Source organism: Durio zibethinus, chromosome 18 (assembly GCF_047325235.1).
Source record: "Durio zibethinus cultivar Kanyao isolate XHJ-2024 chromosome 18, ASM4732523v1, whole genome shotgun sequence".
Classification (NCBI taxonomy): domain Eukaryota; kingdom Viridiplantae; phylum Streptophyta; class Magnoliopsida; order Malvales; family Malvaceae; genus Durio; species Durio zibethinus.
In genome coordinates, this window is record NC_143179.1 from 17,770,373 (window position 1) to 17,793,233 (window position 22,861).

The following is a 22,861-nucleotide window of genomic DNA, read 5'->3' on the forward strand; positions in this document are numbered from 1 at the left end:
GTGGTTGTTTTTTAGAGGCATTTTTAAATAAATGGCATAAAGTTTTGTATTTTTATAAGGTTAGTAGCATTTTTTTTATAAAATCTCACTAAATTCTTATATAATGGGATTTAGATTTAAAAACGTCACTAAAAATATATTTTTAGTGGCATTGGTTGACCTAAACGCTACTATATACTTTCACTTTTATAAATTTGGCTACGTTTATATAAACGTCGCTAAAAACAAATCTATAAACTAAAAAAAAACTCAAAGAGCATTTGGTTTCGGGGAATCCAAATATTTTTCATCAGTATCTTACTGTTAGGTATTTGATTCCCACTTATGATTTAGGTTAATCTGATTTCAGAGAAAACTGACAGATTTTTAACATTACCCAAAGTCCTGAAATTAGAAACCCACCTCTTCTTATGGTAGTCTAGGATCCGAGGGGAGAAGTAGCGTTATTTTCAAATTTGACCTGACTAAAAAATTATGAAATAGTCGTTTCTATTTTGAAAAGCATATCTGGTAATGAATGCAAGTTAGTTGTTGGTTTCTAGTAGTAAAAAATTTGGTTTATATATGGCATTTCGCATAAAAAATGCCTTTAATAATCCCTTATAAAAAAATTTGAATGGGGTTATTAAAAGCATTTCTAGCTAAAAATACATTAAATAATCCCTTTCAATTTTTATGAGAGGATTATTCAAAATATTTTTTAGGGTTATTGAAGGCGTTTCTGGCCAAAACGCCTTGAATAATGCCCTTCAATTTTTATTAAAGGGGATTATTCAAGGTGTTTTTGATCAAAAACACATTTAATAGCCCCATTCAATTTTTTGTAAAAGATTATTCAAGGCATTTTTTGGCAAAAAATACCTTGAATAATTTCAAAAAAAAATGGAAGGGATTATTAAAAGCATTTTGGGCCAAAAATGCCTTGAATAATCCCTTCTAATTTTTTAATTGGAGGGGATTCTTCAAGGCATTTTTTACCATAAATGCCTTGAGTAATCCCAAAAAAAAATTGGAGGGGATTATTGAAAGTGTTTTTGGCAAAAAAATGCATTGAATAATCACAATTTCCCGCTGCTAAATTTCTCTTAAATTTCAAATTCGAGAGACCTACTTTCTACTTTCCTTTCCCCTATTCATTTCTTCCATTTATGCTCATTTTGGGTAGCTTTCTTCTCATTTTTGGCCTAAGTTTCAATCATTTTGTGGTCAATTTTTATCTTTTTCCTTTCATTTTTGCAAATTACAAGTTAGCTTTCTTGCGTTTTAGGTCCAATCCTTAAACTTTCTGTTTGATTTGTTCGGTCAAATCCTTAAACTTCATGTCTGATTTATTGCATTTTTGTCACCACTGAAGTTCCATTGGTAAGCTCTATTTCAATATTGGCAATTTTCAATGTTTGGCCATTTGATTTATTGCGTTCTTGCCACCGTTCAAGCTCCACTGGTAAGCTCCATTTTAATATTGGCAATTTTCAATATTTGGCTATTCTTTTTCTTTTTTACCAATTTATTTTGTTATTGCAGTTTTGAGTTTGATTTTATTTTGTTGGTGAGAAAAATTCAAGATAGAACATAAAGTGAAACAAATAGGGTTTTTCTCTAAAAAACTTAAAATTGAACATTGAATTTAGTTACAAACACGAATGAAATTTTAGGTTTAATTTTTTTTTTCAATAGAATATTTTTGAAATTATTAAAAAATTGTTACTTGTTAATATGAATTTGTTAATTCATTCAATATATCTGTAGACACTCATATATGTCTAGAGTCTATTGCATCAATTTTTATTATTTTTGCCATTACTATTACATTACTATACTCTTAGTATATTACTACAATACTATTATTATAATATTATAGTATTATATTATATTATTATTATTATAGTATGTTGATGTTATATTACTTTTATTATATTAGTATTATATTATATTATAATATATTATTATATTATAATAGGTTATCATATTATGGTTATTATTATTATTATTATTATTATATTCGATATTATTATTATTTTATTTTTTTATCAGATTTTCTTTCCTTTTTCCTGATCGGGGCTAAACAAATTATGGAAATCAAAATCAAATTAGTTAGTCAAAGGTTTTTAATGCAGAATCATGTTTGGATAACGGTTGAATTCAATGGTGATTAAATCCATGAACAAAATCATGCTTGTGTAGAATATAATTCCAGGATTCAAGCCTGAGATTGATTCTATTCGTTTCCTAAAATTTGTTATAAGGGGGCCTATAAATTAAACAAGAAATCAAAGGAATGATAGAGAAAAATAAGTGAAAAGCTGAGGTTATTATTTTGGAAATAATTTTTAGGCAATAGGGTTTTCTTGAAAAATTTGGTTTTCTAAGACTTGGATTCTTGGGAGTTCTGGGTTTCATCTAAAGTTTCTAGGTTTAGATTTGGGATTCTAAGATTAGGTTTAGATTTTTTGAGGGATTTTGGAGAATTTGGGAAAAATCAATTTTTGTCTAGAAACTTTTAGAATTTTAGAAAAATATATAAATTTTTCAATGAAGTTTTTAGTGGGAGTTTGAAGTTTTCGTTAAGATTCCGACAAGATTCCAAAAACCAACGAAGTTTCTAGATTTTGGTTAAATTTGTGTGTAGGTTTTTAGAGAGAAAATAGAGTTTTTAGGTTAGAGAGAGTATGGGTAGAAGGTTTATGAAGCTAAACGTAAAGGCTTGGCTTTTGCACTGGTCCAAAATGACAACATTCTGAACACTTTAGATCTGCGCGTCTACCTAGTAACCCGCATAAAGATCTGTGAACAAACCTGACTCATTTTGCAGTTTGTTTTTCATTTTCATTTTATTTTATTTATTTTCTTAAGTTTTTATTTTATTTTCAGTAATTTTTTTATTTAATTTTACTAGTTTTCAAAAAAAAAAAAAAAAACCTTTTTTGGAAAATTAAAGAAGCAAAGAATAAAAAAATCTTTTCGAAAAGGAAAAAAAAGCTAAATAAAAAAAAAATCTTTTCAAATAAGTTTAAAAAACAAAGAAATAAATCTAAAAATGAAATCTTTTTCAAATAAATTTAAGGAATCCACCAAACTATTGAAAATTTTCATAAATTAGTTTTTTTTCAAAAAAATAATAGAATAATTTTTTCCCTCTAAATTATTGAAGGATTATTTTTAAATTAAGTCCTACCACACTATTGGGAGACTTAAAGAAACTCACAAAATTTTTATAAATCTTTGTATGATAAAATCTCGCCATGCTATTGAAATATCTGTTTCAAAGTAAGTCCTACCAAACTATTGAAAGATTTTACTAATTTTTCTGAAACAAAATAAATTAAAAAATCTAATGATGAAGCCTCTTCAGAGTGGGACACTAGTCACTATGAATACTCTTGATATGAGAAAATTATCTTAAATTGCTATCAAACTATTGGGACAATTTTAAGGCTAATTCTTGATGTTAAATAATTTGGTAAATTACAAATATGATCAAAGCTTGGATAATCTGAAATGAAACTGGTACCATTGTTTGGATGAGCATTGTGGGGGTGCTATAACCTTTTCCACGCTTAACTGTACTCCCAAACCTAAAATTTGGTTTCGTAGATTCAATCAGGTGGCCAATCACACCTAAACAAAAAGGATTGGTAGTGACTTCTCTAATCCATGTCTAGTGGTAGGTCCACAGATTTATACGTTATGACAATTTGACGACTCCACTGGAGAACATCGAGAGTCAAGTCAGTCAATGATTGCTTATTATCAAAGCCTTACTTAATAAATTTGAGATTATTTTTTATCTTTCCTATTTATTTCTTTTCATTGCTTATACTTGCTTAATTATTTATTTATTTCTTTTCATTGCTTATGCTTGCTTAGTTAATTAATTACTTATTTATTTATTTATTATATTTGTCATTCATTTGCATGTGCATAATATAAGCTTGCCACCTAAGCTCTACCTTTAAAAGGGAGTGAAATACTTATACCATTGTGAGATTTTATCTTCGTATGGGCCTGTGAAACACTTTCACTCAAATTAAACCCTTTCTGCTAGTAGCCTATGCTTGTTGAGGATCAAGGTGCCTTACTAGTCTGTGATGGTAATGATGTAAGGAACAATTTGAAAACCTTTTAGAGTTAACCCAAATCGCATATAGTTAACCTTAAGAGCCCAATCATAGGTGAAGCTTTAACCTTTCACCCTTCATAGTCAATCCAAACTTCAAAGTAATGCTATTATCTTACTTGTTAAATGGTGCTTATTCTATGCTTTTTTTTTATTATTGAAGTGACTAACTAATTTACTTATCTTATTTTATTTCTTTTTTTCTTGTGCATATTCATAAACATACTTATAGCTTGCATAGTATTTTACCCTAAAAGCCATTTCAACAAAAGCTCTCATAGACTCCACAGAATGTCAGGTTTGTGCCTCATCTATACTTTTCAGATGTGACTCACCTATAAATGTGAAGTTAGAATCAAAGAAGAGGTAGCAAGAAGAAATAGATTGCTTACTACTTGGCTATATTTCCATACTATCAAAGGAAGTTCAGTTGCTCCTAAAATAAAATGATTAGAAAAGCCTATCAGACATATGGAACAGCATGACTCCTTCAAGGTAAGAAGCTTTTTGTCAAAAGTTTATGCATATTGCATATATCTTATCAATAGATGCTGATAACACACTTATTAAGGTGATGGTATAATTTTAAAATCCTTCCTACCTTTGCTTCATCTTTAATGAGGTTGATTTGGTGCTAATGATAGAGGAGTATTTAATTTTAGTGGGTATACATCTATTATATCTAGACAAAATATATGTGAAGAAACACAAATAAAAAAATCGTACTAAATTAGACCAGATTTTTGAGGGTCGAGGTAAAATTTTTTGGTAAACTACAAAATAAAAGTAAAGCTTAGACTTAGAAAGATAATAAAACCAACAATTTTAAAACAAAAATCGAGCTAAAATGATAATTACTACTTAGAGGGACTACAACCTTATAGAACCTTCTGGTCATATTAGCACTTTCTCGTTAAGAGTGTACTCTAAACTCATACAAATTTTTTTTAATAGGGTCTTAAAGCTTAGGCCTTAAGATTTTCTAAAGAAGAAAAGGCTTCGATCATTTGTTTATTGTTAGAAGGGGAGTTGTTATAGTGACCTCCTTATGCACTGTCATTTTTTGCTTATCTTGGGCATGGCATAAACCTAAGTTGATAAACTCGACTGCGTGTTGGGAGAGGAATTTATTAGCTTATACCTCCCTTAAAAGAGAACACTAAGCTAAAACAATTACTTTTTATTACCTTTTTTGGGTCTGGACTTGTGTGTATATAAATGAAAATTAAAATCCTTAGATGGTCAGGAAGTCATCTCTATAAAGATGAGCTAAGAGTTAGAAAAAATCAATAAAGTCAAAGACCTTATGAGGTTACGTTACATCTATCCTACTATTTAGACTTGTTTACCATTTTAAGAAAGGTCAGCTTGTACGCATCTATAACCAATTTTTTTGTTCGGGTATAGTCCATTATTTTATCTCGATTTATGAGGTCAAATGTAGAGAAAGTAATGGGCAAATCAAGAAAATTCTCAAACTTATTTATGATCTTTCATACTTTGAACTCACTTTCTTTATTAATTTTTTCATTCTGGATGCAGAGGTAGAGCAGCTTTCAGTTCTTTATTGAGCTTGGACAGTTTATAAAATTTTTTTTATTAAGGTGAGCTATTACATAAAACCACTTCTTATCGTTAGGTGCCTCTTAGTGAAGAAGAACTCCCTAAATAGAAGGAGGGTATGAAGAATATCTAAGTGTTGGCAAAAAATTATGATTGTTACTATGTACCGAAATGAATTAGGGGTGAGCTGGTTAAGTGGTAAATTATAAAAAAAAATTTCAATAAACAAAACATGAAAAGGGAACCTCAAATCGACCATTATCGAGTTTTAATATACCAAAAGCTGACGAGCTTCTAGCTTATTAGTATTCAATTTAAGGTGTTTAACATTAATAAACTATACCCTTTTTTAAAAAAGTGAAAGTCAACTCATAGAAAATGGATGTGATTAGTAGAACACATATTAAAGCAGCCATCGAGGTTAGCCTTGCCCTTTAAGTTCTTCATGACATCTTTATGGATAATGCCTAAAGATCAGAGAGTATATATGGGGACCTTAACTAGCTCATCTGGTTTCAAAAAAGACTCTCATTCACCTTCATCTTCTTCGGTTGGGTTATTTTCTCTTATCTGCTCTTTTTTCAAACCCTCTTGTCATTAAAGTCTTTATTGTTAGAAAACTTAAACCATTGAGTAAGAATAAGATTCTAAGTTGGAATAGTGGTAGAGATCACTACAATATTAGAAGAATACGAGGGATGAAAAGACTTCTAAAATAAAGAAAAGACATTAATGAGAGTTGATTGCGATGGAAAGAAAGAAAGAATATGAGCATTGATAATAGATTGAGGAGTAGAAGAGTTAGAAAGATGATGAGGCTAAACCTCAAAAGAAGAAATAGCCAAGGAAGAATGAATGTCATTTGAAAAAGTTGGTCCGATCTAAAAGATTAAAAAAAAAAGATTCTTTAATTCAAAATCATTTTAAGCACACAACTCGTCCACATTGAGGAGCTATTCTCTTTGAGCTTGAGCACTATCTCCAGCCCCTTTTTACTCTTTCTTAAACATTGGGTTCAGCCAGTAAGCCATTTTATTATAGTTTTAACTAGCAATGACTAATGGGACTAGGTCATCATCATCGTGCTTGAGCCTCCCTAGGCGCTACCCTATAACTACCTTTACCTTGGAACTAACGCTTGTAGACATGATGAAAGGATACGTACCGAAGTGAGAAGGGAGAGTAATTGGAAAGAAAGAAAAACTTTAAGATTGGAAGCAGCTTGAAAGCTTTTAGGTTAGAAGATTAAGGTCGGATCAAGAGTGAAAAAATAAAATAATGAAAAATAAAAGTCCCAATAACCCTTTATATAGTCGCATCTCATATCAGATTAATAGTCCAAATGATGCCACATGTTAGAATATCATTAGAGAATGTCTTTTCACCTTTACCACTTTGGATTTTACTACTTAAAAACCTTTTTCCTTATTAAATGTGATCTTACGCATTTGAATTGGCCAGATTGGTCAAAGAGTCTAGGTTGAACCTGTTGGGTGAACCAATTCCCATATCAGCCCCAGATAGACAATGATCAAATTCTAGAAAATACTAAGTTTCACCTCAAGGTGAACAAACCTGGCCGGCTCGTCTAAATGCTCTTTCATCTTCACCTCGGACAACCCAAATCAAAGTCACTTCAGTAATCCCTGAGTAGATCATATACCAACCTAAAGTACATGTATAAAATTAGACTAATGCCAGGTTAGCATAAGCCAAAACCCGTCTAGATCGAGTCAAACAACAAATGTAGACCTCTAACACTTATCCATCATGTTAGCCGCATAAATATTCGACCTTAGTGATAAAAGGTCAGATCCCAGGCAATTTTTCAAAGCCCATATTTTTAGAGTTTGAGTTCACAAACATATGTAAAAAAAAAGGCTAATCACACTCTAAACAATCTAATACTTGGACTATTTGGCGAGGGGACCGAATGTCAAGGGCATTTAGTGGTCAAAAGGGTATTGTAATTTTTTTCCCTTATTAGAGATTCTCAACAAACAACTAGGGGCATTTTGGACATTTGGGCCAACTTAACATATCAGACTGACTTGACATATTTAGTACCATATTAGTTTGGTCATGTCACTATTGCTCCCTATGGGCCCCTCGCCTTTTGCCTATAAATATGGACATCCAAAGTACTATCATTTCATTCTATATCTTGCTCCAATTTCCTATCTTTCTTGCTTTCTCTCTTTTTGACCTTCTTTATATCATTCTTTGGCTTACGTGTTAGAGTGCAAATGTAGAGAACATTCATTGCCTTTGCTTCTAACTTTTCTTTTCTTTTTTTTATCTTTTTAGAGATACCTTTAAGTTGAAGCTTGGCACAAACAATGGTATTGAAGGAAGTTTTAGGCTAGGAATTTTTAAAGGAGAGGGAGCCTAGGACAATGTGAGAGACAGTTGAAAATAGAGGTTTTTGAAATGATGGAATGTGGGGATTTTTTGGTTAGAGTGAAAACTTTCGTGCTAGGTTTAGGAAATCTACAAACTTTTGGAAAAATCTAATCTTGTTGGTTGAAAAAAAGGATCAAGGGGAGTTTCTTGTTGTTTTTTGGAAGCCAACCAACATCGATGAGTGGCAGTCGACAATGACTAAAGGTGGAAAAGGTGGCAGCCAGTGGCAGCAAATTATAGGAATCTGGGATTAGGTAGCTAATGTTCTTGGATTTTGAGAGTGTTGGAAGCTTTTTTTAAAGGAAATGTTTGCAATGAAATAAGAAAAAACATATCTTTTATAAAAAAAAATGAAACGATTAATGAGCTGGATTGGACCTAAGGTTTACGCACCCAACTTGTGCTAGGCTGCAACTGGCCATCCTTGGATTGGTCCAATCAAACTGTGACTAAATTGGTCAAATATGTCTCATCACCTAAATAGTCTGAGGAACCATTGAATTGGACCAAACCATTATTAAACTATTGACCAATTTTGATCAACTTTTTTGGATAATTTTTTTATTTGTATACTTTATTAAGTTATTTATTTGTTTATCTATGCACTTTTAAATTTTAAAAATAAATATATATTTTAAAAATCTTCAAAAAAAATCATTCGATGATGAAATATTAAGGAAATATGAGTAGTGATTCCTTAAAAATCTTTAAGTGATGATATTTTTCTAAAATGCTATTAAAGTACTGGAATATTTAGGAAGATATTCAATACAAAATATTTCATTTACTTATTTTTTATATTGTTAAAATTAAAAAAAAATAACGAATGAGTTTTTTTAGGAATAAAATTACATATAATAATGCATGAATATTATTGACATTAATTAATTAAAAAATACGATCATTCGAAAATGGTATTTTAAGGAAATCCTAGTGGTGATTTCTAAGAAATCTATAGGTGAAAAAATTTCTCCTAATGTTACCAATGTCTTTGAATGTTTCAAGAAATTTTCAATAACAAGTTTCCAATTTATTTTTCAAATAAAAAAGGAAATAATATTTTTTATTTAAAGTAAAAGAATTAAAAAGAGAAAATTTTTTGAAGGAAATTAAACAAATCAAAATTATGATAAAAAAGGTTAAAAATAATTTTTAAATATCAAAATTAAAACTTTTTTTTATCACTATTAAAGGATAACACATGATTACTCTATAATGTTTTAAAAAGGTCAATGTGGCATATTAATTTTTCTCCACATATAATCGTATTTTCAAATTTAAATTATTTTGACAAACATAAAAATTATATTTTTAATAAATTTTAATTAATTTTAAATTTTATTAAAAATATAAAAATTTTTAAGTGGTCAATCACATTTGACCAAAATAAATAATAACCACTTATATTTTTCAATTCGAATGGCGGTTCTCAAAAATAAAATAACTAATTAAATATGTAAAGAAAAAATAGAATTTAAATAAAAAATAAAAAATAAAATAAAAACGAAGGAAACTGACGCACGGCAGGTCTTATATCCATTAAGTAAAACTTACACTGATTAATATCTAGGATATATATAGATAGATATAATCGCAATTAAAGACTTTGAAGGCTTGAAATGCTGCCCTAAATTTCTTGGCCCATCTGCCTCATTTGTTTAATACATACTCTGTGTTCGTGGTGGATTTGGATTTGGTTAGATTCCTCGGCAGAATGGGCTCTTTGACGGTTGCAGATTTTAAGAAGAAAATCATGTCTCATTGTTATGTAATAAGTTGAATGAGCCACCAACCACCTTCGTCGCCATTTTTTACTGGACCAGGTCATTCTTTTTTACTCAAGTAGATTCTCGAAATTGCACGATTGTAGGAAGCTTAGCTACCTTGCTACACCAGCTCACCACAGACTTCTTTGAACTTGGTCGATTGTTTTGAACAATACATTATTCTTGGAATTCAAACAAAAATGGTTGGAATTCAAACTAAACTTCAATTAAAGTGATTTTTTAGCTCTTAATCATGTTCTGTACGTACTTTAAATTCACTGGATCTAAAATATCTAACCAAATACAAGTTGATTAATGGTCCTTTTTCGGATAGGTAGTTGTTGGTCATGTCAATGGTCTATATAGTAGTATATATTGGCATGTTGTGTCACGAATTATATCTCAAGTGATAACAAAAAATTAACCCAACTTCTATAGCTCCAAACTAAAGCTTTCTTCATGGCTCTTCAATCCTCCAAAATTTTGGTTACTACCTCCAAAGTTTTAGATCAAAAAATTGTTAGGCGATCTGCTAATTACCATCCTACAATTTGGAAGGACGATTATGTTCAGTCGCTCAAGAGTGATTATATGGTATGCAGAATGCTAATTACCAATGTGTGTGTGTGTATATATATATATATATATATATATATATATATATTTGAGCATGACAGGTAGCTAATAGAGTTGCTTATCGTCGATGTATAGGGCGAATCATATGGTGAACGAGCAGTGAAACTGGTGGGAGAAGTGAAAATGATGCTTGACAAGTGGTGGATCCTTTGGAGCAACTCTAGCTAGTCGATGCGGTAAAGAGACTCGGATTATCTCATTACTTTGAGAATGAAACCAAGAGGATTTTGGAGTGTGTAACGGCTGATCATACCAATTTATATGCTACATCACTTGAATTTAGACTCGTAAGGCTGAATGGGTATAAAGTAACTTCAGGTAAAGGTCCAAGTAGTCCAAATAGGCTCCTATAATACTTTTTCAAGCTTATTTGGCTACAAATTCAATAAGAAAGGAGTGCTTGGAATGCTTCGAAGAGTGTTCCAACCTAATCAAGTTTTCATCTGTGATTGGACGACTTGCGGATGATCTTGGAACATCATCGGTATGAAATATACATGCATCATTGCTGTTGTGAATTGAAATATATTTATGTAATGCTTTACCCTTTGTATTTTCTTGATTAGGATAAGTTAAAACGAGGCGATGTTCCTAAATCAATCCAGTGTTACGTACACGAACTGGATGAAGAAGCCCGTCAGCACATAGGGGCATCGATTGACGCATGGTGGAAAAGGCTAAACGAAGAGCGATTTGCTCATTCTCATTTTTCTCAGACGTTTATTCAAATCGCATTGAACGTGCCAAGGATGTTTCAATGCATGTACCAGCATGGTGATGGCCATGGGGCTGGAGATCGTGAGACCGAGGATCGTGTATTAGCATAAATCGTTTTTCCTATTCCATAAGAGTATTCAGACCAAAATAATTGGAGGTGAGGTGATATAGCAATCCTTTTGTAGTAACTTTTTTCAGTTAAATTTCCAAATCTTGAGCCTCTATAAATATAAATTCAAATAATTGATAAGTTTGCTGCTCTTAGCGGGTTTATAGGTAACAAAATTTCTCTCTCTATCCATCTCAATTAGCTTTGTAATAATTTTGCTACGCTAGTCTCTTAATTCCTTGAACATGTGATTTGGGTTTTTTTATTAGTTTATCTTTTCTAGATCAGATATAAACATGTCCATGAATCGGGCTTAATATTTGGTCCGCAAGTAAAGTTTTTATTTATTAATGTTAATTTGGTTTCTAGTCTAATTATATTTTCAGCCATAATTTTACATTATATTAAAGAGCAATATATTAAATTCCCGCAAATAAAAATATTTCTTAGCCAATTCCTTTATTATTATTTTTATTATATCCCTAATTAAGTGTAATAATTCAATTTATCAAATTACTTAAAAAATTGTTAGAATAAAAACATATAATAATTACCATACACATTGCTTCCTACCTTCAAGAATTTCGTGATACACATTGTAAACAATTTGTTCAACCCATACTCTTTTCAGTCTTCAATCAATTAATTAGGATACACACTAGCTACGGAATTTTTTTCAATGGACGAAAATCTTAAACTAACTCTTTTGATAAAAAAAATATATATGCGCTTATTATTTCGTACAAACACTATACCAAAAAGAAAAATGGCTACAGATTTTGTTTTTTAGCGACAAGAGAATTTTTAATTTTATCTAATATATTTTTTCTTGGAACTGATTTAAATGAATTTATTTTCAAGGCCGCATAGACCTAGGCGCACACCTGTCTGAAGAAGAATTATATATAACTGATCGGTTGCCATCCTGATTTAATTTATAAGAATAGATTCGGAAGATACCATCCGGATCAATTTTCATCAGATAGATTGTTTCCTTGGTATCATATTCTCCTATAAATGTATCCTTTATGTTGACTCCTGCCGAATTGAGTAAGTACAGACGGCCATCATTGTCGAGATTCAAGCTCACATTGTCTCCTTTACCAAATGTATTAGATGCCCAATACGCAGACCATTCTGTCCATGTATAATTTGCCACCGGGTATTGTATAAGGTTCCCATTGGTCTGCATATTAAGACAAAAGAATCCTTTCGACTGATCAGTATCTGAGACGCTAGAGTATAGCTCTGTCCCAGCTAAGAGCTTTTGTCCTTGAAGAACGGTAGTGGTAGGGTATTTAAAGCTCTCCCAGATTTTTTCTTGGTCTGAATTGTATAGAACAAAATTGCCAGAATCAAGCATCGAAGCTGTGGCAACTTTTTCGGTAGAATCAGTAATGGATATATCTCGTGTTGATCTCAGAATGAGCCTTCCATCAGTTGTAAGAATATTTTTAGCGCTGCTTGGAACAGGAGGATCATCTCGGCTGGCCGTCCAAACCACAGTCTTCTGTTGAACTCCAGCAAGAAAAATTCTAACAGCATACCCCTTATCTTGCTGATAAAATCCAAAGGCATATAGGCCAGAAGGGGATAGCCATACGGGTTGGCCTGTGGGTGTTAGAGACGAGCCTAGACTTATATTGGAATGCTTTGGTTGAGCTACGGCAGTTGAAATGATGGAGGTAGACAGAAGAAAAAGTAATAAAATGGCAGCCATAGCCAAAGAGTATAGATTCAATTCCTTTCTCCGGTTTTATGAACTTAAGAGTTATAAAATTGTTAGATTTATGCTTGAAAAGTTTCCGATAGCCAAGAGATGGGTCTGAAATGTCTTCCCATTATTTTGCCATTCAAAACGGTAAGGCCTTAATATTATTGTCTTCGTCAAGAGACTTATGCATGCACGATTTCTCGTCCTCCCGAGCACCAATTCAAAGTCTGGGGATATTTAGCGAAGTTTCTGCAAAGATTTTTCCATTGCAACTATTCAAAGGGTTTTCGTTTATTACAATTAACAAGGTGGCCCTAAAACGCGTTTTAATACATACATAGCAATTCTTCAAGAATCTTATTTCATTTCTCCCTTACCCCTACGACGTTATCTTATTCAAAAAAATTTAAACTTATGTATTCGTAAAGTCGAGATTTTATATTCATAGAGCAAGTCTAATAAGCAACTCATGATAATTTGATTTAAGGTAAATTATTTAAAAAAAAAAAAACCCTGTGGTCACAGGCCAAATAATTTTGATCCTTGAAAATATAAAAAGTGCCACGTTATTATTCCCTGAGATTTCTTTCATTAATTTCCAAATCAACACTATTACAAAAACGTATATGACATTATCATTGATATATATGACATTGATGGAGGTAAGTGTAACAAGAAATTCAAAGAATAAAGGATAATAAAGCAAGTTTATTAATATCATATCGTATAATATTTTAATTTTTTTTTAAAAGTATATGTTAATATCAATTGTTTCGATATATTATTTTAGATTTTTTCATTTAATACAAATATATTTATAAATAGACATTAATTTGTACATAATAATACTATTAATAATAGGCAAAATAAATATAAAACACTTTAAAAAACTAAATAAATAAGTTTAAAAGCACAACAAAAAATATCATTAATTTATCATGATATTTTTAAACATTTAATCTGATCATATGATATTTATATAAATAATTGTTCATGTAAAATTAAGATAAAAGTAAAGAGATGAAAAAGAAATTAATTTTAACTTTACGATTCTTAAACTTTAAGGAGAGAGCACAATTACTTTCTTGAAAAAAATTAAAATACTTATAATTATTTGTTTGAAAAAAATAAAGTGTAAAAGAAAACAAGTTATTGTAAAAAATAAAGAAATCCAAATTTTAAGGGTTCTTTTACTCATTAATTTTATTTTTATTATGTTATAAAAAGTCAAACAACAAAAAAAGTTAAAAATTATAAAACATATTTTACATTCAAATACTAGCTGAAACAAGTTATTCTATCAAAGTTCACCCCAATCAACTGAAACAAACAAAAATAACCTGTTTATCCAATATAAATTCGATAAAAAAACTCTACTCTTAATTATATTGTATTTTAATATAACTGAAGCATGTTAACCGAGATGACCAATACTAAAATGAAATTTACATCAATGTAACGAAAAAAAAAAAAAAGAAAGGGAAATTGATAAATGATTTTGACTTTAAAATAACGAAGAAAAAAAAGAACCTCAAAAGGGGTTAGTGTAACTTTTTATTTTTTAAGCCACGGAGCATATTTTATTATTTGTCTTTAACCGTACGGTGAAATTTTACATCCAAGTTATAATTTAAAAAGAAAAACAAAAGATGTTACAAATGTCAAGAGAAAATAAAATACACTTCTATTGTTTAATTAAGGGGTTTCTTTGGAACTCAGGGTTTTGCACGAGGAGTTTTCATAGTCTTGTCAGTATGCAGGTGTTCTTAGTTTCAGTATATTAGAGTAGTAATAAGCTATTTTAAGAACTCCGTGGTTAAGATCTCATGAAGTTATGATAATTGCAGACGAGTTAGAAAGCAAATGGTCAAAGCTAAAGCTAATTTAAGAAGAAAAAGAGGGCATTGAATTTGAGGGGCTAGAAGAGGAATTGAATCCATTGGAGGTCTTTCAGTTAGTGGGGAAGCTACTAACAACAAGATGTTCAATAGGGAAACAATGATCAATACATTCCAGATGATATGAAAGTTGGCCTGAGAGATGACAATGATGGTGTTGGAACCAGACTTATTCATCTTTAAGTTTGGGTCAAAGAGTGATAAGAAGAGAGTCCTCGAAGAGTCGTCAAGGTCGTTTGAAAAGAACCTTTTAGTTTTTAGAAAGTATAATGGTGATCTAAAGCCAACAGATTGCTCTTTTGATAGAGCAAAGTTCTGGATTATGGTGTATGTGTTGGCATTGAAAATGCTGACCAAAAATATGGCAAAAAGGGTAGGAATGAAATTGGGAGTATTGAAAGGTGTGGACCATTACTGTTTGTTTTCTATGGGTGGAATCTTCTTAAGAATATGAGTGGAAATAGATATCACAAAGCCTTTGAGAAGGTGTGTTTTTATTGTAGGGAAGAACAAAGAAGATGGCTTATAGAGGCAATTAAGGTATGAGCTTCTCCCAAATTTTTCCTATGTATGTAGGAAACTGTGCTATACTGAATTGGATTGTGGAATGGAAGCAGAGTTAGAAAGAGAAAGAGAGGACAAGCAGTATGTGTAATGGATGCGAGCTTCACCAATAAAAAGAGGATGCTTGGCTTATATGACCAGAAACCAATACCCAACACGTAAACAGTACAATGAAGAGAAAGAAAGGCCTAGCATGCCCACGAACAAATATGGAAGTGGGAGGAACAATTGTCACGCCCCAAATCTAAAGATTTAGGATGTAACAATGCCGTGTACTCATGAGACAAGTCCCACGAGCATGCAAGGTAATAGATATTATACTAATCAAACTCCAAAATATCATATTAATTTAAAATCAAACTCCAAAGGGTATTCAAAATTTATAGTTTACAAACCAAAGTCTCTGAAATTCATGTGTTACATTTGATCAAAAAATACAACAATATTTTAATTTTATTATATCAAGGTACTTATATTACGAGCTATATGATGACAAAAGATAGATGAAGTCTTGCAACATAATATTTTGTTAAAACTAAGCCTTGAAGATGCAAATATAGAAATATGAAAAGTAAAAAATAAATTAAAAGAATGAATATGATAACTCAGCAAGTAACCAATGTCTTTTCAATTGGATTAGGCATGTCACAAAATATTTAGGCCAAAATATAACTAAAAGATTAAAAAATATTTTGGCTAATCTTGACTTCGCAAACATATTTTCACAAAACATATTCTCAAAACCAGATTCTCAAATCATAAAATAGAATCAAATATCACAAAATTATAAATTTTATTAGTTTTCTGTAACATACTATGACCACACTTAACTCATGTGATATAGGATAGAATAAAAAATTTTCTTCTAGTGCAATAGGACAAACGTATGTTAGAAATAACTAGGTCGTTACACTAACAATCATAATTAATCCATTAGTACAATGAGACAGAACAAAAATCACAATAACCTTTTTAGTGTAATGGGACATAATTATGTCACTGATGGTACGATGACCAAAAATCACTATTTTCAATAGGTGGCACAGTTTGAAACCAATATCAATATCACAAAATACATGTTGACATAGCTAACAATTAATCCTCATTGGCAAGCTCAGAACATAGTCATATTAGGAGACAAAAAATCAAAATATATTTTCAGATTACCTAACATACACAAATTGAATATTTATAAATTTTCTCAAAACATAATCCATACAAAGTAAAATCTATAATCATTCCATAATGATTAGTTTGTCCTTAGCTAAATCCATGTCTCCTTACTAACTTTCCAAAGCCATCAAACCAAGCCTTCAATGATTGTTTTAAACCATGAAGAGACTTTTTCAATTTGCATACCTTCATGTCATTGTTTTCCTTTCAAAATCATGAGACAAATCCATATAAACTTCTTCATCTAGCTCCCCATTAAGAAAGGCATTCTTGACATCCGTTTGGTGTAATGGCCAATTAAGATTAGTAGTTAGTGAAAGTAGTACCCTTGTAGTATTCAATTTAGCAATTGGAGCAAAGGTTTCAGTGTAGTCTACTTTAAAAGTTTGAGTAAATCCCTTTGCAACTAAGTGGGTCTTGTGTCTATCTATTCCACCATCTGAACTATACTTAATAGTAAACATCCATTTACATCCAATTGGTGTTTTTCCTCTAGGTAACTCCATAACATCTCAAGTCTCATTCCTTTTCAATACTGTCATCTTTTTAAGTATAATAGCTTACCATTCTAAGATTTTTAGAACTTCATGAATATTTTGTAAAATTTTAGTTACCTTAATCTTTTTTTATCATAGCATGAAATGTAGTAGGCAAATGACTGTATGATAAATAATTGGACAAAAGGTGTTGAGTGTAGGATCTTACACCTTTTTTAAGTGCTATACGTTTATCTAGACCATTAGGTGGAGTATTCACTGGTAATGGTGTGGTAGGAACAATCTTTTCTGATTCAAAATTTACTTGTGAATCGGTATTCAGTGGTGATAATGTTATAGGCTTAGCATTTTCTAATTCAGAATTTACTTAAGGATCAAATTCTTGATAATATGGCCAGGACACAAAAATTTATATTTCTTGAAGCTATGGTTTACATCATGAATAAACGCAGATCTCTGTTGTTTATTAAGGATTAACCATAGATGAATCTATCCCTATTTCTAACTTAGCATATGTTGGTGACACAATAGGAATAGTAGATGTTATAAGAATTGGAATGGAATATTCTTAAAGCCTATCTTCACCTAGTATCTCCCCATGAAGAATTAGTTTTGGGTAAAAGGGTTGATTTTCAAAGAATGTGACATCTAATGAGACAAATATTTGTTTCATGGATGAACAATAGCACTTATACCTTTTTTTAATAGAAGAGTACCTAATAAAAATATATTTTATAGCTCTAAGTTCTAGTTTTCCACAAGATGGACTTTTGTTGTTAACAAAATATGTGCAACCAAAGACTTTTAGGGATAAAGAGGTAAAAATCATAATTCACAAATATGATTAAGGTAACATGTTCAATGGTGTGTTGAAATTGGGAACTCTAATAGAAAGTTTATTGATAAAGTTTGAGGCTATTCAAATAACATCTTTCAAAAAACACTTGGGAACTTATTGGTAAACATGATAGATGAACAACTTTAATAGATGGCTATTTTTACGTTTTATAATCCATTTTGTTGGAAGGTATTAACGTAAAAACTTGGGTGAAAATTTTCATTTTCTTTTAAATAATCACCGAGAATTGAATTAAAGTATTGTCTGTGTGAAAATTTTAGATTAAGCTTGAAATTGTGTTTGAATCATTTTTTGAAATTGTTGAAAAATTGCTTAGCAACTGACTTATTTTTTAATAAGTAAACTCAATAAGCTCTGTATGATCATCTGTAAATGTCATGAATCACCTAGTTCTAATTATGTTATTTTCCCATAAAGGTCCTCAAATATCATTATGAACTAAAGAAAAATATTTAGAAATCTATACGGATGACTAGGATAAGGAACATGAGTGTGTTTGGCAAGTTGATAAGTTTCACAACAAAAAGAATAGACATCTTTATTCTTAAAAAAAGAAGGAAAAAGAAATTTTAGATATAGAAAACTAAGATATCCTAATCTATTGTGCCATAACATAATTTCACTAAAAACAGAAATAGATTCACCACTTAGAGCCAAACCTTGTTTATTCACTTGTTAAGGATTTTCAAAGTCGTACAAGCCTTCATGCTCCTTAATACTGTCAATTATCCTCCTTGAAAGTAAATTCTTAAACAAATAATATAAAATATAGAACTTAGCCATACAATTCAAGTCATTTGTCAATTTACTAATGGATACTAAATTAGGAACATGCAAAACTGAAAATAGTGTCATATTAAAAACTTTAATGTTTCTTTCTCCAGTAATAGAGGATAGTGATCTATTAGCAATATGAATCTTAAGGCTTTTAGAATATGGATTATATGTTGAAAACAATTCATGGCGTCTAGTTATATGCTTAGATAACCGAAAATCTATAATCCAAGATTTTTAGAATATGATTTTGAACTCAAAGCAGAGAGATAATTATCTTTTTGTGTAATTGTGCATTTTGGAGTGAATGCAATAATTGGTTCAGAAGTCACTTTTGATCTACTCTTTTGAGGGGTATCAGTTATGGTTGTTTTGGCCATTAGAAAAGAATAAATAAAAGTAAACATTGCTGATACCATGAAAACAAAGAAAAAAATAATGTTCTCTGAGTGTTATTTTATTAAAAGGAATATGAAAATATATAAAAGAATTGATATGTATAAAGAAACCCATAGAATCAGGGCACAATCATCAATACATAAAAACAAATAAAAGACAAGAAATATAAATCCTAACAAATCAGGAAATTAATCTTGATTTAATACATAATCTATCAACAAAAATTTTATTAGAAGTAATTCATTTAAGATCACTTGATAAAATAAACATAATTCCTTTACTATTTAAGTTTAAAATTATAACTAGAATCTAAACACTATTAATTAAGTCCTTAAATATATAAAAAAAATTTATATTTTTTTTAGAAAATAAATGTCAAAGCACTCAAGATTCAAAACTATTTGGGTATGTTTCATTCCTCTCTTTTTTATTAAAAATAATTTCTAACTTTATTTTTAATAGGATTTAAAGTTTTATTTTTTTTATCAAAATTTGTAAATATTAGGGAAATAAAATTTAATAAAATAAAATAAAAAAAATTAGAATTAGAATTAGGTATCTAGAATTATTATTCCTTGCTATCATAACAAAATATATTTATTAAAAGAAACAAAATTTTATATTTATTACAAAGGAAAATAATGTATCATTTTTGTCTCTTTTTCAAGTTTAATTTTTAAAATCAAGGAAAAAATGATACTTTTATTTTCTTCTAATAACTTTTATAAATTTTATTTTTTACCAATTAATATATTTAAATTATTCTAATGTTTTGTTTCTTTCTTTTTTGTTAAAAATAATTTTTAGATTTATTTTTAATTGGATTTAATTTTATATACTAAAATTTATAAATATTGGAAAAATAAATTTTAATAAACTAAAAAAATAAATTAAAATATGATAATTGACTCAAAATTATTCTTTTTATTACATACTAAAATGTATTTACTAAAAAAATAAAAATTTTATAATCATTATGAAAGAAACTAAAGTATCATTCTACCTTTAATTTTAAGTTGAATTTTTAAAATTAAGGAAACCATTGTGTTCTCATTTCCTTTTTAAAAAATTTATAAATTTTATTTCCTTTTAAATAAATAGATTTTGGTAAGATTATAAAGAGTAAGAATTCTGAATTCATTATCTTAATTTTTAATTTCCTCTTATTTTTATGCAAAGGGACCATTTCGACATCTTTTTAAAAAGATTTAGGACTATCATGAAGTAATTTGAAAATTAAAAATCAAAATGAAACCCAAATGAAAAGTTTGAGGCTACAAATGTGCTTTATCCTTAGTTTGAGTGTGGGACATTTTCTCTTCTGAATGTTCTCTAAGAAAATCCTTTAAATCATTTAACTGAAGTAAGGTCCTTAATCGAAAATGATCCATGAATTTCATCTCCAGAGCCACTATTGGTCATTTTAATATTATCTGAAATTGAAGAGAACACCATATATCCTGTATCATGGTCATTTTTCAAAAGGTTATCTTAATTGTCACGGATGGATTTTGCTGCAATGGTTAGATCTTCTTGTTTTACCCCTGGAATTTGCTGCTTAAAATTTTCTGAATTATTTGGATAAACTGAATTGGCCTGTTTTGCATGCTATGTAGACACGGGTCTTATGATAGTAGAGGACATCTGTCTGATCCAAATGAGGCAGGATTGTTTATGAATCGAAAATCCCAAGATGCTGAAGTTGGTGCTCTTGTACGTATGCTGAAGAAAGCCCCTCCTCTTCGTCAAGATATCGCCAGTTTGTGGAGCAACAGCATTCATGAGCAAAGCCAAATCTCTGGGGTTGTGAATTTTGAACATGCTGCTCCTTCAAGTATTGCATCTTCTAGATTTGTTGCATCAAAGACAACTGCTGATGCATTAGAGGAGCTTCGGGGTTATAAAGAGATGAAAAACTTAGTGAAGGTGGCAAGTCTTACACATCTGCCAATAATGCCTCAGGAGCTGAACATTCCAGCTAAGGCACATGAGAATTTTGAACTTCTGCAATATTGGTATATTTGAACATTATGTGCAGCGCTATGGTTTGAGAGATTACTACATGCTGTACGACTGAAGCCATTTTTGCCCTTATGTATCCATATACGTATATACGATACATGTTTTTTTTATAAGATTTATGCGACAACAGTAGGGTTATCTGTTGGCCTGGAAAACTTTGTAAAAAGCACCCTTTTTTTTTTTATCTTTTTCTCTTATCCAACATAAATGTATATAATTTCTATATGTTGGCTTAGGGGTAAATGCAGATTTGCAGGCGACATATGTTCATGGTAGTACAACATATCTCTATCTTTCGCTCACCAGCTCTCCGTTGCTGTCGTCTCTATTATTTTCCTCTTTTCCTTTGGTTTTTCTCCTCCATGTAGAATTTCAGCGGTGGGTCTAGACTGGAAATGCAATTGCCTGATGATCAGAATTGAAAAGAAACCGATGTCATAGCCTGACCAGCCGAATTGAAAAGAAATCTCAGTGGGATGTTTTTATTTATTTTCGTTAAAAGGTAAAATATCATGTAAAGTTTGAATCTGCAAGTGAGCATAAATATTCGGATAATCTTCAACAGACAAAAAAAATCTTTCCACATTTTGTTTTTTCTTTGTTACCTTCGTGGTTTAACGCTGTTTGGTGATTTCGCTTGGGGTTAATTTGGAAAGGTTGGTTTATTGCCATTGCCAACTTGGTTTCTCTATTTAAACAATTATTTGAAGAACTAACAATAAGTTCACATACGTCTTTGGTAAAGGCATAAAGCACACAACAAGCATTAAAGAAATTCATGATACATACATAAAAAGGATAAGGAAAATAGACTTAGGCAGCTCTTACAATGGAAAATGTTTATTAAATGAGTTTTCATACATTCCCCGTCCAAGTTACCAAGTAGCTAAAAAAAATTCATAAAATTTTTGAAAAACCAGCATAAACAAATGTTTTAAGAAGTAAAAACAAAAAATTCTGGAAATTTTCTTTACATTTAAGGTTTTTGAAACCCAACACCAAAATTGTACCATCATTAACTTTTGCAAAGATTTTGTTTAATCTTTAGAAGGAAAGATGCAACAAATGATACTTAAATATAAATATATCGTAGACTATTGTCATACTTAAATACAAATATATCGTAGACTATTATCATACTTAAATATAAATATATCGTAGACTATTGTCATACTTAAATACAAATACACAATCAGCAATGCATTTAATAGTGGATCTTGATATTTTATTTTGAAAAGACCAATTAAAATTATATATTTTTTCATTTGTTATGTTACTCAAACTTGAAAATGAATGTTAGATATGCTGTGTCTAATGTAATAATGCATTTTTTTCAAAGTTTTATATATATATATATATATCTGAACTATCTAACCACCTTATCTACATTTATGGTATATATGTCAAACATAATTACTTTAAGAAAAATTAAGAATCCAACAATTAACATAGTTCATTTTAGATTTTATTAAAGTAAAGAAAAAAAAGAAAGATCATAGAGAAGTACAATTAGGTAAAAAGAAAAACAATATATTTACACTTTTGATACTAGAATGAAAGCTTTTTTTTTATTAATTTACACAAATGTGACTTAATATCTATTATTTTGAAGAATTTGTGAATAATAAATATGGATATAATAAATAGACA

The 22,861-nt window shown here is 30.0% G+C and overlaps 1 protein-coding gene across 1 annotated transcript; it reads right to left on the reverse strand.

The window, feature by feature from the left end:
- Positions 1 to 12,167: 12,167 nt before the first annotated feature.
- Positions 12,168 to 13,031, reverse strand: LOC111300989 (G-type lectin S-receptor-like serine/threonine-protein kinase LECRK2). Its single transcript, XM_022896525.2, has one exon. The coding sequence runs from the start codon at positions 13,029 to 13,031 to the stop codon at positions 12,168 to 12,170; it is 864 nt and encodes a 287-aa protein (XP_022752260.2).
- Positions 13,032 to 22,861: the final 9,830 nt, after the last annotated feature.